This window comes from Solea solea, chromosome 17 (assembly GCF_958295425.1).
Source record: "Solea solea chromosome 17, fSolSol10.1, whole genome shotgun sequence".
In the NCBI taxonomy this organism is placed as follows: domain Eukaryota; kingdom Metazoa; phylum Chordata; class Actinopteri; order Pleuronectiformes; family Soleidae; genus Solea; species Solea solea.
In genome coordinates, this window is record NC_081150.1 from 22,658,637 (window position 1) to 22,677,963 (window position 19,327).

General features: G+C 45.4%; 2 protein-coding genes across 4 annotated transcripts in view; one reads left to right on the forward strand and one right to left on the reverse strand.

Moving 5' to 3' along the window:
• The window catches only part of LOC131443506 (NLR family CARD domain-containing protein 3-like), a 158,394-nt gene that overhangs the window by 110,750 nt on the left and 28,317 nt on the right, over positions 1 to 19,327 (reverse strand). The window lies entirely within an intron of this gene.
• LOC131443391 (NACHT, LRR and PYD domains-containing protein 2-like) lies at positions 2,183 to 9,517 on the forward strand. Of its 3 annotated transcripts, XM_058612993.1 has the most exons (10): positions 2,183 to 2,269; positions 2,351 to 2,464; positions 2,888 to 3,016; positions 3,434 to 3,512; positions 5,029 to 5,218; positions 5,303 to 7,103; positions 7,200 to 7,373; positions 7,471 to 7,644; positions 8,824 to 8,870; positions 8,951 to 9,517. In XM_058612993.1, the coding sequence occupies exons 1-10, from the start codon at positions 2,193 to 2,195 to the stop codon at positions 9,475 to 9,477; spliced, it is 3,312 nt and encodes a 1,103-aa protein (XP_058468976.1). In that variant the 5' UTR covers positions 2,183 to 2,192; the 3' UTR covers positions 9,478 to 9,517. The 3 variants fall into 3 exon arrangements, with proteins under 3 accessions (XP_058468976.1, XP_058468978.1, XP_058468977.1); XM_058612995.1 differs by lacking the exon at positions 2,888 to 3,016; XM_058612994.1 differs by lacking the exon at positions 2,351 to 2,464.

Here is a 19,327-nt window from a genome sequence, read left to right on the forward strand (position 1 = left end):
TTATGAGTACAAACACACAGACAAATACATTATGCTTACCTTTAAATAAAATGCCACCTTTCCTATGTGCCTCTAAGTGGCTCTGCAGCTTGGACAATTTTGTTGGTTTCATTTTTACGCACAGGGGGCAGTGAAATTGCTTGCAGCATGATGTGCAGCGTTCAACTTTGGGCGTAGTGCCGGTACTTAAGATTGAAATATGCATCTGTAAGAGACAAATAATGTCGTAATAAGTAAAACATCATTATATAAAAACTATATGATACAACTCAGTTTTCTTGGTCTTTGAGTAGGAAAATGGCACATTTAAGTGAGCACTATCGACACGATAACAACGCTAAAAACTACCCAAAAGTCCAAAACCCAATTCTTTCAAATTAATATAACTTTACAGGGCAATATATATAGTACAACATAATGTTCTAGTGAATAAAGACTGTTTAGCTGTTTAGCCAACTGCAAAGTTGTTGTCACTTGACTTTTACTCAACTTCACATGGGGAACGAAAAATACATGCTTTCGCTTTCATTTTGAATACGTGCTTCCGGTATGCTCGCTTTTATTTTGAAAGGCTTCGAATCAACTTCCGGTCCTGACAGCGCAGGAGACCTCACAGTGCAGGACTGCAACGAAGGGTCCTGACAGAGCAGGTCTGCAGCCAGACTGTCTTGGATTTGATCACATTCATCACATTTCCTTCAGATGAGACTTGAGAAAACTTTGGTCTGTGGTTTGTTTCCTGTTCAGCAGCAGAATCACTTCACAGACGTTCAGCAGCTTCATGACGATCATTTCCTGCTTTCACAAGGTAACGAAACTAAACTCATCTCATCACACGTGACTTTGAGTGGACGTGATGTTTTTACTGTGAAGCTCATGAATCTCACGTCACTGACTCTTGTTCAGTGACTGAGGTTTTTACACAGAATGAATTGACCCTGTAGTGACACTGAGAGGCTTAAATGTCTGGTGTAATACTGCAAACTTGTCTTATTATGGGATGTGAACATTTCCTGGTTCCTCTGAACGTGAAGAAGGCCCAACCCTTTAGAAGCAGCTCTGCTGACACAGTATAAATGCTGACATCTGCTGGTTGACATGTGATATTACACACTGGAATCACGTGGATGCTCAGAACCCACGAGCTGAACTTCTGTATGGTCTTAATTCACTGAGTGATGGTTTGACATCAAACATATTTAAATGTAACATCTATAAACACAAACTCTTGTTAACGACCAGATGTTGTTTGGAGCTCAAACGTCACCTGGTTGTAACAAAAGACTTTTCTACAAGTTCACTGTGTTTGTTTTTGTAGAGAGAGTCGTGTTCCTTTGTCACAGCTAAAGAATAAATCATGGAGTAAAAGTGACAGCTACAGTGAAAAGTGGAATTTCCTGTTCAATAATTCCTAAGATATGAACTCGTTTTCTTTTACTTTGACCTTTGTCTGAAAAGTGGATCCTCTCTCAGCTAACTTGGCTAGTGCTGCTAACTGCAAAACAATCACTTCCCTGTTACAGATCCATCATGTTCTTATGACTTAACTCCGCCTCCTCTGACTCACTCTGTCTCCATCAGCTGTTTAGTTTATTTCACATAGAAACAATATAAAAAAACACATAGATGATAACACATAAAAGTACATGTGACGTGCAGCAGAAACACGGATTGAAAAAGAAATGCAGTGAAAATGAAAAAGTTGATGTTTTTACTGTGAAGCTCATGAATCTCACGTCACTGATTCTGTTGTTCAGTGACTTAAATGTTTGTAAATCACTGGTTTAGAGGACATTTGTGCTTTTGGTGAAAGAGAAGTTCTGCTGGACTGAGTTAAATTAAACGTTTATTCTCAATCGTCACAATTAACGACATCTCTTCAAAGTCCAGATGTTTAACATACCTATGTATGTATCTATCTATTGGGCAGCTTCTTACCTGACCACCAGAGGGCGGGCTCTTCTGTTTAAACCATGAAATGAACCAGTAACTGAGTGACTGACAGTCCATTATTAGCATAAACCAATGGGCTGTGCCGATTGTTCAGTCAGCCAATGAGGGTCATGTCGGCCAATTCTGTGGTTAAAAAAAGTCTTCTTGCTGACCGGCCCACATTAGGTCAATGTGGTCCACCCATGTTAGCAGAACTTGTAATGAGCGAGTTTTATTCTCCCAGCAGGTGGCGCTCTGCTATGAATCAGATCAAGGACAGTGAAGAGGAAGCTCCGCCCTCTAAAACCACTCTGTGTGAGGAACATGAGGGTCAGAGGTGAGATGAGGATCTCATGGATCATGTGACTCGTCTCCATGTCACAGCTCAGTGTTTTATTTACACATCATGTGTTTGTAGGAGGATCCATCAACAGAGACCAGACTCTGCTGGACCTGGACCAGGACCCAGCTGTGTGTCCATGAAGAGTGACTGGTCCATGGAAGAACCTTTGACCTTCAAACAAGAACAGAGGTCAGATGATGGAGGGTGGAAGTCTTCACAGGTCAACAACTCAAATGATCCACCATGTAGCACCAGAGACACCTAATATTTGAGAATTCAGACCCAGAACCATGCAGACCCAAGACATTCTGGACCCAAGTCCCAAACAGACCCGTCCCCATTTAATCTCAGATCTGGACCCATGAAAAAATAAGAAATGTGGAATGATTGTTGAACAGTCCTGGCTCACGTGCTTGGGTTTGGGTAAAGTGATCTGACTGAAGATGTGGAAGTCTTAAATGTGTTAATCAGTGTAGAGTTTGACACCATCTGGGTCACACTCAACCATTTCTGACACAAACCTGTTTTCCTTGTGTCTCCTGATACTGTAGATCATTAATGAGATCAATCACAGCAGATGTTGTATTTACATGTCATGTCCTGTGTTTGTAGGAGGATCCATCAACAGGGACCAGACTCTGCCAGACCTGGACCTGGACCCAGCTGTGTGTCCATGAAGAGTGACCAGTCTATAGATCGTTATATTAACTTCAAGGATGGACAAAAACATGATGAACTGATGTAAGAATTTCACACATAGTAACACACACTTACATGATCCTCCATCAGGGGGAGCCGGTCTCGTCCAAAACATGTTGAATCCAGAAAAACACTCTTCTTCTCTTTGGTGGACCAATGTTGTTTTTCTGTCTCCACTAAACGTCTTCAGCCTGTCCTCGTCTCTGAATACGTTTCCAGCAGTAAATCTAGTCAGAGTCCGTGATTGGTCAGGGACTCATGGACAAGCCTCTCTGATTGTGTCTTTGAGACTTCACACATAACAAACACTAGAGACTGTCCTTCGGGGACTTTTGTCTTCAACCTGTCAAACTCATGTCATGTGAACTTGGCTGAAGAAGAATCGTAGGTGCAGCACATTGAAAACCTGGTAGAAACAAATGATTGTTTAGTAAATGACACTGAATCTTTTCTCCTCAGAGTTGATCAGCAGAGGACAGAGGTTCTCAGTGGTCAGTCTGTCCAGCAGCATGGAGCAGACCTGGACTCCATATTTAAGGTGTGTAAATGTACAAACATGACACTACTGTTAATACTGAAGCAGAGTCCTGGGGCCTCATGTATAAACCGTACGTACGCACAAAAAGACGGCGTACGCTTGCTTTCACGCACAGACGGCATGTATAAAAATGTAATTGGCGTGGAAGTTTGCGCATCGCAGCGCAAACTCTCGAGCTGTCGTGAGAATTTGCCGAGAGCTCCGCAAACTCTTGTCAGGTGGAGACGCTGCAATATTAAGCTCTGAAACTTATCACAGTGTTTGAAAATAATATTATTAATGTGTCTAAAGTGACAAACATGAATTTTCTGTGACAAACAATACTGATACACCACGTACGTTTGAACATATGTGGATAACATCAGAGAGGACACTGAAGACGAAACTGATCCTGTGAGCGAACACACACACTACAAACCTGTGTGTGTGTGTGTGTGTGAGAGAGAGAGAGAGGGAGACTCACTTATTTACTTTGAGCAAATTACTGAAATTAATTTTCCACAGATGAATATTTTCTTTATGTAACACAGTGATGTAAACACAGCTGCTGACATGAACACACGAACACATGAACACACGTCAGTCTATAATGTTTTAAACGCAAAATAAAGTTACAGACTCATTTGTTGTAAGAAAACGGGACTTGAACGTTGAGTAGAACATTTTCTTTATCCCATTTCAATCCACACGATAACGAAATAACTACGAAAAAGTTATTCCGCCACCGCTGCGCCTTTCATCGAAAGAGAAAGGCGCAGCATCCACAACACAATCAGTGACAGTAATGAATGGTTACATGGAGTAACTCCGTGAACTCTGTCTGCTTATTTTGTGCGTAATGTGTGTAGATGATGACGTGTGACACTTATAGATTGTTGAAATAATCTGTAAATTCAGCTCACATGGATCAGTCATGTCTAAACATACATGTTACACCAGAAAAAAACATGCACAGGATCAACTATCAATGCACAGCCAGTTTTTTAAGCATCAATATTAATATGAGAGCAGTCGCTGTGACCCTGACATTTAGTTCCTTTGTGTTTAACACTAATTCCAAAAAAAACGACCAAAATGATCTATTTTTACAGATTTATACATCATAAATTGACAAGTTGATCGTGCACTTTCATTCTTTTTCTTTTATTTCCCTCTTTCTTTGCTGCCGCAGTTGTCCTTTTTCTTCAGGACGAAGGCGTTTTAGAGTCATTTGTATATTCATTTGTGGGTGGGCGTGGTGTGTTCCTCATTCATCTCCGCTCAGTTTCACGTTTGATGGGATGTATAAAGAAAAGGTGCGCAGGACTTGGCGTACGCACAGTTTTATAAATCTGAGATTTTATTTGCGTACGTACTTTATAAATTTTGTGCGTACACCGTCTTTTAGTATGAAAGCTGCGCACTCTTTTAAACATGAGGCTCCTGGTCCTGACAGTCTGGATGCTGCTCTGTGGACCTGCAGGACTTCACTCTGTCACTGATCATCTGAGGTTAAACTTCACATGTTCTGTTCCAGCTGCTGGAGGAGAACATCATCTGCTTTGTGAAGAACGAGCTGAAGAAGATCCACAAGGTTCTGGATACAGATCACACAGAAGTCTCAGAGAGTCAGAGGGAGGATGAGGAGCAGAGGAGCAGCAGAGAGGCCTTTCTGAAGATCACAGAGGACTTCTTAAGGAGGATGAAGCAGGAGAAGCTCGCTGACAGTAAGAGGACTTTTAATGTGAAAGGAAGAACATCTTATTTTCTCAATGATCCACTCACTGATTTATTTTCTTGTGTTCTGTCAGAAATTAGAGCTTCAGCTTGTCGACGTGAACTCAAATCAAACCTGAAGAAGAAGTTCCAGTGTTTGTTTGAGGGCGTGGCTAAAGCAGGAAACTCCACCCTTCTGAATGAGATCTTCACAGAGCTTTACATCACAGAGGGAGAGACTGGAGAGGTCAATGAAGAACATGAGGTCAGACAGATTGAAAAAGCTTCCTGGAAATCAGACAGACCAGAAACATCCATCAGACAAGAAGACATCTTTAAAGCCTCAGCTGGAAGAGGCGGACCAATTAGAAGAGTGATGACAAAGGGCGTGGCTGGCATTGGGAAAACAGTGTTAACACAGAAGTTCACTCTGGACTGGGCTGAAGACAAAAGCAACCAGGACGTACAGTTCATGTTTCCCTTCACCTTCAGAGAGCTGAATGTGCTGAAAGAGAAGAAGTTCAGTTTGGTGGAACTCATCCATCACTTCTTCACTGAAACCAAAGAAGCAGGAATCTGCAGGTTTGAAGACTTTAAGGTGGTCTTCATCTTTGATGGTCTGGACGAGTGTCGACTTCCTCTGGACTTCCACAACACTGAGATCCTGACTGACGTCACAGTGTCCACCTCAGTGGACGTGCTGCTGACAAACCTCATCAGGGGGAAACTGCTTCCCTCTGCTCACCTCTGGATAACCACACGACCTGCAGCAGCCAATCAGATCCCTCCTGACTGTGTGGACATGGTGACAGAGGTCAGAGGGTTCACGGACCCACAGAAGGAGGACTACTTCAGGAAGAGGTTCAGAGATGAGAAGCAGGCCAGGAGGATCATCTCCCACATCCAGACATCACGAAGCCTCCACATCATGTGCCACATCCCAGTCTTCTGCTGGATCACTGCAACAGTTCTGGAGAACATGCTGAAAACCAGAGATGGAGGAGAACTGCCCAAGACCCTGACTGAGATGTACATCCACTTCCTAGTGGTTCAGTCCAAAGTGAAGAAGGTCAAATATGATGGAGGAGCTGAGACGGATCCACACTGGAGTCCAGAGAACAAGAAGATGATTGAGTCTCTGGGGAAACTGGCTTTTGAGCAGCTGCAGAAAGGAAACCTGATCTTCTATGAATCAGACCTGACAGAGTGTGGCATCGATATCACAGCAGCTTCAGTTTACTCAGGAGTCTTCACTCAGATCTTTAAAGAGGAGAGAGGCCTGTACCAGGACAAGGTCTTCTGCTTTGTCCATCTGAGTGTTCAGGAGTTTCTTGCTGCTCTTCATGTTCATCTGACCTTCATCACCTCTGGAACAAATCTGTTGTCAGAAGAACCAACAACGAGCCAGTGGTCCATACAAACAAACAAACCTGAACTGAATCATCTGCACCAGAGTGCTGTGGACGAGGCCTTACTGAGTCCAAATGGACACCTGGACTTGTCCCTCCGCTTCCTCCTGGGTCTTTCACTGGAGACCAATCAGAAGCTCTTAAGAGGTCTACTGACACAAACAGGAAGTGGTTCACAGACCAATCAGAAAACAGTTGAGTACATCAAGAAGAAGATCAGTGAGAATCTGTCAGCAGAGAGAAGCATCAACCTGTTCCATTGTCTGAATGAACTGAACCATCGTTCTCTTGTGGAGGAGATCCAAGAGTCCCTCACATCAGGACGCCTGTCCACAAAGACACTGTCTCCAGCTCAGTGGTCAGCTCTGGTCTTCATCTTACTGTCACCAGGAAAAGATCTGGAAGAGTTTGACCTGAAGAAATACTCTGCTTCAGAGGAGGCTCTTCTGAAGCTGCTGCCGGTGGTCAAAGTCTCCACCAAAGCTCTGTACGTGGATCAGTATATAAATATTAATAAGACATATTCTAAAGAGCACAAGACAAACATGTTTAACCTTTTGTTCATCACTATTTTCTACCTCAGACTGAGTGGCTGTAACCTCTCAGAGAGAAGCTGTGAAGCTCTGTCCTCAGTCCTCAGCTCTGTGTCCTCTTGTCTGAGACACGTGGACCTGAGTAACAACGACCTGCAGGATCCAGGAGTGAAGCTGCTGTGTGATGGACTGAAGAGCCCTCACTGTTCTCTGGAGACTCTCAGGTCAGAACTCTGACTCAGACTCTTTGCTTCTTTAGGTTCTTGTTGATGAAGATGTTTTTTCTGAATCACTGAGTTCATCATATCTTCTTAACTCCAGTCTGTCAGGTTGTCTGGTCTCAGAGGAAGGATGTTCTTCTCTGACCTCAGCTCTGAACTCCAACCCCTCCCATCTGAGAGAACTGGACCTGAGCTACAATCATCCAGGAGACTCAGGAGAGAAGCTGCTGTCTGCTGGACTGAAGAGTCCTCACTGGAGACTGGACACTCTCAGGTATTCTCCTCTTCCTCCTCCTCCTTCCTCTTCATGTTCATCAGCAGTATTCAAACTTGTCAGCAGGTTCAGGTTGAAGATGTCCTGTTATTATGTTTTCCTCTGTCAGTGAGTATAACCAAACATTAGTGACACTTTTTAAACACCTCGTGAGAACGAGTGAATGTCACATAGTTCAGCCTGAGAAACGACCAGAACCATGAACTGGACAGATCATCTGCACAGAGTAGCAGCATCATGTGAGAAGTCCTGGTACTGGGTACAGAACAGTCCTGGTCCACTTCAAACAGTCTATGGTCAAACTAAAGTAAAGATGTCTTTATTCTGTGGTGTTTGTAGTGAGTTGTGTACGAGATGTTCGTCATCTAACAGCTACAATCAAGTTGTTCTTCATTCTTCATTCAACGGTGAAAACACACAAGTTTTGGAAGCAGCAGTAACAGCGACGAGCCTCCGCAGCAGCAGCTGCATAAGTAGCCATGTGTTTCCTCTGTGACGCGCAGCTGAAAAAACCACGAAAGCACTGGAAACTAGGTCTCAATTCAAGCAAGCGATCAAACAACCGTAATTCAAATACAAAGTTTATGCTTTTTAGACCCACAATACTGCGATTTGATACACTGTAAAAAATACAAATGAAATCCCTCTATTTTATCTATTTTCTTTGTTTACTTGGTTTGTGCTGGGCCAACTTGTTGCTGGTTTACTCGTGGTGGGTTTCAAATGTATAAACAGAAGTTGTCTTCTGTGTTGTCCACGTGGTGGCGCTGCTGAGTAAATGCGTAGCCTCCTGAAACTGTGGTCTCCGGTTCTGCAGACACCGGCCGTTTCTCAATATCCATACTTGTGCGTACTTGTGCGTACTTGCTAGAAAATCCACGGCATGTGGAAGTTATATGGCAGTTTTTTGCGATTTTTGTCGCCATGGTTAATTGAAACGCTTAGAAAAGTCATAGCACACAAGTAGGTGGCGCTAATGAGGCTGCAGCACTACAGCAGAACTACAGCAGAACAATACATACATACTTGCATACTTGAGTATTGAGAAACAGCCACCGTCTTCTCTTTGAAACACACCTGTCCTTGTAGTTCATCATTGTGTCCACCAGAGTGCGTCATTAAGACAACAGTTTGGACTCATGTTGGACAGAAACTCATTCAGACTGTTTCTTCCTCCAGGATGGACCATGCTGGAGAGCAGAGGTTAAAACCTGGTCTCAGGAAGTGTAAGTATGGATTTACAGGAAATAACAACATATCAGCTGATCATCAATAAACTGCAGCTGTGTCTCGTTGTCTTCATCAGATTCATGTGAACTGGAACTGGACACAAACACAATGAACAGAAAACTCAAACTGTCTGACGACAACAGGAAAGTGACCTGTGTGACAGAATATCAGTCGTATCCTGATCATCCAGACAGATTTGAGTTCTGGTCTCAGCTGCTGTGTAGACCTGGTCTGACTGGTCGCTGTTACTGGGAGGTCGAGTGGAGAGGAGATGTTTATATATCACTGAGTTACAGAGGAATCAAGAGGAAAGGCCACAGTTCTGACTGTGTGTTTGGATATAATGATCAGTCCTGGAGTCTGATCTGCTCTGATGATCATGGTAACTCTGTCCTTCACTGTGGGACACGAACACCCATCATGTCCTCTGTCTCTCACAGAGTATCAGTGTATGTGGACTGTCCTGCTGGGACTCTGTCCTTCTACAGCGTCTCCTCTGACTCACTGATCCACCTCCACACCTTCAGGACCACATTCACTGAACCGGTTTATCCTGGGTTCCGGGTCTGTCCTGGTTCCTCAGTGTCTCTGTGTCCTCTGTAGGACATGAAGAGACAGCAGCTTCAGTGGTGGACGAGGTCAAAGCTCGTCTCATTCATTCTTTGTTGAAACCATCAATAAAGACTTAAAAAATCAACATGTCTGTCATTAACTGAGCCGCCGTCCTGCGCTGTGAGCGCCCCCTGCTGCTGAGAACCAGCCTGAAACACACAGGTTCACACACACTGAGATAAAAATAACAAAAAGTGAATGTTTGAAAGTGGAATTAAAAGATACAGAAAGTAAAATCAATTAAAAATGAATAAATGCTTTGTATAAAATAAAGTCAAAATAATATAAAATAAACTTCAAGGTTTTCAATCTAATAGAAAACAAAGTAAATAAAGATGTTAAGAGTTTGACTCTTTGTCTGAAGAACATCATCTTCTCACTGACGAGCCTTTCTGTCCCAGCATGCACTGCTTCTCCTCCTCCTCCTCTTCATGCTGCCTGACAACAGCGCCCCCTGCTGCGTGTGAGCAGAACAACACTCAGAGTTACGCACACACACACACACACACACACACACACATGGAAAATGAAACACACATGAGCAGATTATGCCATGAATGAGGAAGTGTGGTTTCTGCTGTGATGCAGGTGAAACTGAGTGTGCGTGACCTCAGGATGACCTCTGTCCTCCTGCTGCTCTGTGAACGACAGTGAAGAACGTGTCCACAGTGACAGGAAACTCATGACACTCAGAGGGTTTTTGCACTTTCCAAACATCATCAGTGTCTGTGGTTTCTGTTTCTGTGGCTTAATGAAGAATGACATTTTCAACATCAATAAAAACCACATCATATCACTTTAATCTACTTTGTTGTGTTGATGACGAGGTACTGACACCTAATACAATCTATGTCAGATTAAGTCTACGCTCTTTTAGGTCATAGATTAACAGCTCCATCCACTCACTCTCCCACACCAAAGCCCATAGAGAAAACCAGTGATTTTTAGCTGCTGGTCCTCTGCTGCCTCGTGTGGTCACTTTGTGTCACTGACGTCAATCTGAACAAAGGATTTCAAACACTGAAGTGACAAAATAAGACATTTGAACTTAGTGATGGAGGCAGCAGTGTGTGTGTGTGTGTGTGTGTGTGTGTTGTTTGACGCGCGTCAGTATGTTAATTACACCTCAGACCCTGAGATCACACATTCCTGTCAGAAGTGTGTTGACATTATATCTGTTTATCTTATCATTACACGAGTTTGAGCTCAATTAAAGGTCTATTTAAATTTCTACTTTTTCTGACTGAAAACTGAAGTTTGTAAACCACTCACTCTCTGCACCAAACTCCAGAGAGAAATGAGTCATTTGACATGACAGCACACAGGAGTCGTTGATCCACTGCTGCCTCCTTCACTGAGTTCATATGTGGTATGATAGGACCTCGGTGTATGAAAACCACAGTGACACAAAGTGACCACACGAGGCAGCAGAGAAGCATTTAAAATGGTGGCTCCAGAAAGCAAATCTTTACTCAAGTTCAGTCAGTCATCATCTACCGCTTTATCCTCTGCCAGAGGGTCGCGGGGGGTGCTGTGCCAATCTCAGCTACATCGGGCGATAGGCGGGGTACACCCTGGACAGTTTGCCAGTCCATCGCAGGGCCACACACAGATAGAGACAAACAACCATTCACTCTCACACTCACTCCTATGGTCAATTTGGAGTGTCCAATTTACCTATCCCCACATTGCATGTTTTTGGACTGTGGGAGGAAGCCGGAGTACCCGGAGAGAACCCACGCACACACAGGGAGAACATGCAAACTCCATGCAGAAAGGCCCTTGTTCCAACCGGGGCTCGAACCCGGGTCTTCTCGCTGCAAGGCGAGAGTGCTAACCACTACACCACCGTGTGGCCCCTACTCAAGTTCAATTCAATTCAATTTTATTTGTACTGCGCCAAATCATAACATCCATTATCTCAAGGCTCTGTACAAAGACATCATGGAGAAATCTGTGACAGAACCAGACTCACAGACGTGCAGCAGCTGCCTCGACCGGTTGGGGTGAAAGAGGAGAGGAGGGGGAGAGACAAGGGGGGAGAGGTAGAGACCAGGAGCAGATACACAACAACTGTATCACGTTCTAAGTTTATACAGGACACTTAGAGTCAGAGATGTGTGATGATGACATGTTCATAGGACTATGATGTCATTTATAGAAGCAGCAGCAGAGACTGTTGATACAAGTTATACTGATAAGCACTTGATGGCATCATCATTATAATAATGGTGATGATCTATTCACACCATATTCATATATATTCATATTCACACCCTGAGTGTGAGAGAGTGCAGTCCAGGTCTACAGCAGCATAACCAAGAGCTGCTCCAGGTTTCCCTGAACCAAGAGCTGGTCCAGGTTTATCAAAAAGGAAATATTCCTCTATTTAAATATTCATATTTCATTGCTCTTATGACTTCTCATGTGTGACATGTCAGGTGTCAGCCTCGTTTCACAGCTGTTATATTTAGTGTTAGTCCAGTTTAGTTCTAGTTATTTTAATCACAGAACAGGAAGTGCTGCAGGAAACGGCTTGAATTAAAAAACAGAAGAAGAAAAGAAAAGTGGCAGCAGTGACCTGTTCTAACGGAAGAATTTTTAATCTGGTCCAAGGATGAGGATGAGGATTAGACGTGAGTCATGGCGTCCGTGTGGGCGCCAGAGGAAATGAAAGACACTTATGGTGGAAGAAAGTATTTAAAAAAACAAAAAACGCAGCATCCAAGACAAGAATGTTTTTTTTTTTGCATGAAATAACTCAAAAAAAGTTACTTGAGGAAGTTTCTGTATGTTGTTATTAACCGTTTAGGTCGGTATAATACATGATGTATTTGTTTGTGTTTCCATAGCAACAGTACCAAAATGACCAGCCCCAAGTTTGTCCAACAGTGAGATAAAGACGTGAAAATGTTCTGGAGATATCGTAGACTAAAACTGACGTAGTTTTTATAAGGTTTTCCAACAGTGTGGCATGTGACAAATGAGTACCATGACATCAAACACTGTTATTTCATGTTGTGTCATTATATATGTATATATACATATGTCAGTGAATTGTGAAACCCTTAGATATACACAATGTTCAGGTTTTTGTGACTTATAAAGACCAAGTAGGGATAGAGTCAGAATTTGCAACTTTGCTTCTGTTATATACGTCTGAAATATCTACATAATAATCATACATGTATATGCTCACTAATCAGGTAACCTGGTCAGAAATATCACATGTTCAGACAACAAAAGTGAGCAAATGTGGTCAATCTACTTATCATTGTGTTGGATTTATGAAGCAGTAAATGTTCAAGTGAAAGAAAATCATGGGAACACTTTCTGCCTTTCTTGCTTTTAATGAAAAGGCAAACAAGGCCCAGAATGGGCTATGAGCAACACAGATCTGTGCTGCAGGTCATGCAGTACACAAGACATGTTTGTTATGTTACAAACAAACAAACAACATTTACATGACAAATTACACTGTGCACCCAACTATATTATGGCCAGCCATAATTTAGTTTAGTAAATAAATAAGATGACTGTAAATAAAACTCAGAAGAGTGGGGAACACAAACAAATTAAAACCCCCACAACAGGTGCTCATAAATCTGAACATTGGCTGCAGTGAACACCTTCACACAGTCTTGTACAAAATAAAAAGAAAAAAGTTTAACTGCATCTATCACAGTGCATTCTATCTATTCATCTTCCTTTTAATGCTGTGATTCTGTTATGAATGTAGTATTTGATGGCAGACCAGTCTCTGTCTTTCAGGCATCACAGTCCCTTTTACCTGGTACTTTGCAGCTTGTTATGAAACGAATCATGTGTCGTTCAACAGCCTTAACTTCATCACCTGTCCACTTGCTTCTCACCTTCTCAGCTGTCAAAAATGAAAGCACATTATAAATTGCTTAACAATGGTTTAATGGCTCTCTGCTAACCTGAATGTTTTTTCAATGTGACCAGTAAATGCTCTTTTACCTTGCTTTTTGTTGGAGCTCTTTAAGGAAACTTGGGCTGTACCAATTATTGTGTCTTGGTGGTGATCTGGAAAAAAATAATTGAAATGTTTGTTATGATAAAAATCACATTTATATACTGTCTTCTGAGAAGAATACAATTTTCAATCCAAGTATATTATATTTTACCATTGATTGGTTGAACATTGCTGATGTTTTTGAGCTGCTGGTGCAGTTGAGTCAAAGGTGTCCTCCATGTTGTCCAGTATGGCTGTGTCAGAAGTGTCCCCCAAGTGGTTCACTGTGGTAGAGTCAGGTGCATGCGTTGGGTCCCTAGCGGTCTCAGTTCTCCAGCCCTTAAAAAGTCACAGTACAATATTCCTAGGTGCTTTGTAGCAGCAACTAAAAGCAAGTCAAGTTAGATTACCATGACCTGGAAGACTAAAAATTTCAAAAACAACAATGAAATAGATAGATAGATAAGCTTTATTTTCAGACTCAAGCTCCATACAAAAAAAAAAACAAGACACAGTACAAAAGGAATAAAAAAAAACATAATAATCTAATGACTCATTTTTAAAATCCACTTATACCAATGCCCCCAAAACTGAGACGTGCAGCGCGTGTCACTATACATAATGTTCACCATTGCCACAACATTTAGATTCTCAGAATCATTTAACCGGCAGATAAACCTGTGCATTCCATTTCTCAGAACCGCTTGCAGTGTGTTCACTCCAGTGCTCACAAACAGCTCACTCGCACTGGTCCATCTGGGCCTTTTTTAAAAGTATCCTCAAAGCGTCATTGTATGCCACTTGCAGTTTCTGAAGGTTGGCTTTTTTATATTTCAACCACAGATGTGCAGTGTACATAGGTGAACAGTACGCTTTGAACAGAGTCAGCTTCACACCAACAGTGCACCAACCGAATTTACGTACCATTACATTTGCTCGCACAAACAACATACGACACTGACGAAAAATGTCCTCGTCATCTTTCAGTTGGTCTGTGATCACATGACCAAGATATTTCACTTCACTGCAGATATTTAGAACCTTGCCTGAGAGTTTAAAGTCAGGAAAAGTCATATGTCTATCTTCCACGGTTCTGCAAATCATTATCACACTTTTTGACTCGTACTTTATATCATGTTGTTCCCCATACACAGAGCACACATTAAGGAGCTGCTGTATACCAGCTGAGCTAGGACTAAAGATCACACAATCATCAGCATAAATAAGATTGTTCATCACTGTACTGCTGACCATACAGCCTGTTTTACATGAGCTGAGATGATTTGATAAATCATTCATGTAGAAATTAAACAGAATAGGAGATAAGATGCTCCCTTGTCTTACTCCGTTACTGATATGAAAGGGAGCAGATAAGCAGTTGTCCCATTTAACTTGCATGGTCTGTTGGGCATACCAATAGGACAGGATTCTGACTATATACTTAGGGACACCTACTGCACCCAATTTTTTAAATAATTTCTCATGATTCACCCTATCAAATGCCTTTGAGGCATCTAAGAAACAAATAAAAACAGATTAGTTTTTTCTCTTATAGTTGCTCAGCAGTTCCTTTAGCACATATACACACATATCTGTACCATGTCTAGGTTTAAACCCAAATTGATTATCTGTAGAGATAATTAGTTCTTTAATCCTCTCCAGGAGAATTTGTTCAACAACTTTGGACAATATATTAGCTAGATCAATGGGCCTATAGTTTTCTGAGGAACCCACTTTTCCTGCTTTATCCTTAACCACAGGAACCAGCTGCACTGTCATCATAGAGTCTGGAAGGAAGCCATGGACTATGAGGGCATTGAAGCATAAGGCAAGAAGTGTACATAACCTTGAGCTAGCAAATTTAAGATGTTCAGTGGAGATATAATCCATACCTGTCGTTTTGTTGACTGATAAGTGTGGCAGTGGGGCTTGGTTAGAGCGACGGCTGCTGGAGGAAAGGAAGGAGTGGCTCAGCCGGTGATCAGACAGCTGGACAGAATCAGGTAATTAGTCAGCTATATAAGCATGTTTGTAACCTGGTTCTGGTCTCTTGCAGTAGGCTGGGTCCTCACGCGGACACACAGAGAGAGAGAGACGGAGAGACACAGAGACACAGAGAGTCAGAGCAGCGCAGCGCAGCAGAGCGCTGACATCGCAGCCACAGCTGACTGCTTTTGTTTTGTTTGGTTAATTGTTTTCAGTTGACAATAAACCGGTATATTTGCTCCCTCAACGCCGCCTCCTCGTCCTTCCCGAACCCCAGTGAGTGGGAAAAGCTCACAGTGGCGCCTGAACAGGGATACATGGAAGGACAATCTCCGCTGTCGCTGGCCCTTCAGCACCTCGCTGCGATGCAGGAGAGCACCACCACGCTGCAGCAGCAGCAGTCCCAGCTCCTCGCGGACATTGCGGCGTCACAGCGGGACGATCGTGCTCTCCTGCGGGAGCTGCTGCAACGCCCGGCTGCCCACGGCGCCGACCCGGAGCCCGGTCGAGGACGGTCTCCGGCCGTCGCCCTGCAGCGGATGACCGCGGAAGATGACCCGGAGGCATACCTGGACATCTTCGAGGGCACGGCGGAGGCGTGTGGGTGGCCGGAGGAGGAGAGAGCGCTTCGGCTTCTTCCCCTGCTCACCGGCGTGGCGCAGCTGGCCGCGCACAGCCTGCCGGCGGCCGCGCGCCACGACTACACACAGCTGAGGAGAGTCATCCTGGACCGGCTGGGCAGTACGTCGGAGGGACACCGGCGGCGGTTCAGGGGGCTCTCCTTTGAAGAAGCCGGGCGCCCCTTTGCATACGCGCAGCAGCTCCTGGACGCAGCGAGGCGCTGGCTCCAGCCGGGGACCCACTCCGCTGAGGACGTCGTTGGACAGGTGGCGCTGGAGCAGTTCATCGCTGGGTTACCATCGTCCACAGCCAATTGGGTCCAGTGCCACCGCCCGGCCAACATCGGGGCAGCGATCGTCCTCACGGAGGACCATCTCTCTCTTCCCCGGCGGAGCATGAGGGAGGAGACCAGGCCAGCGACGATCCCTGCCAGCCGTCCCACTCCAGCCCCGAGGAGGAGGTTCCCAGCGGCATCAGCTCCTGCACCACACCCACACACACACACACACACACAGCCGGAGCATGCATCGCTCCGGTCGTCTAATTACCCTCTGCCGTCTTTCCCTCAGGGCCCAGCCTACGCGTCTGATCACCTGGCACCCCGGGGGGCTCCTCAGACGCCAGGGCAGGTGTGCTGGCGGTGTGGGCAGCCCGGCCACATCAGAGCGGAGTGCCCGCTCATGGAAGTGGGGCAAGTGGTTCGGGTTGCCGGGCCGCCGGCCCCCTCCCCCGGTTCGAAAGGGACGTACCGTATACCGGTATGTATACAAGGGGGTACACATCAAGCTCTGCTGGATTCTGGTTGTGAACAGACCATGATCCATCAGCGCTTGGTTCGACCGGGGGCATTGTTAGAGGCATCGTGGGTGAGGGTGAGGTGTGTGCATGGGGATATTCACGATTATCCGGTGGTGGCTCTGGAAATTTATTTTAAAGGGAAAAAACATAGAGTAAAGGCTGGAGTTAGTACTCGCCTCACGCACCCTCTAATTTTGGGAACAAATTGGCCGGGGTTTACGAGCTTAGCAGGGGAAACCATGAGGGTGCGGTCACGTAAGTCAGGGAAATGTGAGTTATGTGCTGTCCTTAGTGGTGAGGCGGAGGTGCCGCATCCCGACGCTGCTGGGGGGGGGGCACAGATGGCGCCCATGGAAGATTTTCCCCTAGCACAGTCTCGGGATGAGACCCTCCGCCACGCCTTTGACCAAGTGATGGAAAATGATGGTTGTCCGGTTCACCCTAACGCAGCACTCTCTCACCCCTACTTTGTTGTCGTTAAAGACCGTTTATACAGAGTGAGTCGTGACGCTCGAACAGGGGAAGAGCTCTCCCAGTTGTTAGTCCCAAAAAGCCGCCGAGAAACGATTTTCCAGGCGGCTCACCACAACCCCATGGCGGGTCACCTCGGATATGATAAGACACTGAACCGGATCATGGCCCGATTTTACTGGCCGGGCATTCGGGCGGATGTAAGTCGGTGGTGTGCATCCTGCCGCGAATGTCAATTAGTCAACCCTCCGGCCACCCCAAAAGCGCCCTTGCGCCCATTACCATTAATGGAGGTCCCTTTTGATAGGCTTGCCATGGACCTCATCGGGCCATTAGACCGGAGCGCACGGGGATATCGCTTTGTATTAGTTCTAGTGGACTATGCAACGCGATATCCCGAGGCAGTACCCTTGCGCAACATCTCGGCGAAGAGTGTTGCACAGGCACTGTTTCAGGTCATCTCCCGAGTTGGGATCCCGAAAGAGATCCTGACTGACCAGGGCACATCGTTTATGTCACGTACACTACGCGAGCTATACGAATTACTGGGCGTCCGCTCAATCCGGACTAGTGTGTACCATCCCCAGACTGATGGCCTGGTGGAGCGGTTTAACAAAACGCTAAAGAACATGATTCGTAAGTTCGTACACGAGGATAGTCGTAATTGGGATAAATGGTTGGACCCTCTGTTGTTTGCAGTGCGGGAGGTGCCCCAGGCCTCCACGGGTTTTTCGCCCTTTGAACTCCTGTTCGGCAGGAAACCTCGGGGTGTCTTGGACCTGGTTAAGGAAAACTGGGAGGCGGGTCCAAGCACCAGTAAAAATGAGGTACAGCACGTACTGGACCTGCGAGCAAAACTCCATTCACTGGGTCAGTTATCACGGCAGAATTTGCTCCAGGCCCAGGAACGTCAACAGCGGCTGTACAACAGAGGGGCTAAACTTAGACAGTTTTCACCGGGAGATAAAGTGCTTCTATTGCTACCGTCGTCTAGCTCCAAATTACTCGCCAAGTGGCAAGGGCCCTTTGTGGTCACACGGCGAGTGGGGGATGTTGACTATGAGGTTGTGCGTTCTGACAGGGGTGGAGCAACACAGATTTACCACCTTAACCTCCTCAAAGCCTGGAGGGAGGTGGCGTCTGTTTCTCTGGCCACCACGGTGATTGAGAGAGATGAGCTGGGACCGGAGGTGACTAAATTAAACAGGTCGGCGCCGGTCCCCGTTGACGATCATCTCTCGCCGGGCCAGAGAGCAGACGTGGCCTCGTTGCAGCGGCAGTTTGCCGACGTGTTCTCTCCCCTGCCGGGACGCACAAACCTCATACACCACCACATAGAAACTTCCCCGGGTGTGACAGTGCGTTCACGACCCTATCGCCTGCCGGAACATAAGAGGAAAACTGTTCAGGCAGAACTTCAGGCTATGTTAGAGATGGGAGTAATAGAAGAGTCCAACAGTGACTGGTGTTGCCCCATTGTTCTTGTTCGCAAGTCTGATGGGTCAATACGGTTCTGTGTGGACTACCGTAGAGTCAACGAGGTGTCCAAATTCGATGCCTATCCAATGCCCCGGGTCGACGAACTCCTGGATCGGCTGGGCACGGCTCGCTTTTTTACGACACTGGATTTGACCAAGGGCTACTGGCAGATTCCCTTGTCGCTAGAGTCCAGGGGAAAAACGGCCTTCTCCACTCCGTTTGGTTTGTACCAATTTGTCACGCTTCCATTTGGGTTGTTCGGGGCCCCAGCCACATTCCAGCGCCTCATGGACCGGGTGCTGCGGCCTCACTCTGCATATGCTGCGTACTACTTGGATGATGTCATCATTCATAGTGAGACCTGGGAGCAGCATATGCAGCAGGTGGGAGCAGTGCTGGAGTCCCTGAGGAGGGCGGGGCTCACGGCCAATCCAGGGAAGTGTGCAGTTGGACGGAGGGAGGTACGGTATTTGGGGTACCACTTGGGGGGAGGGCAGGTGCGGCCACAGA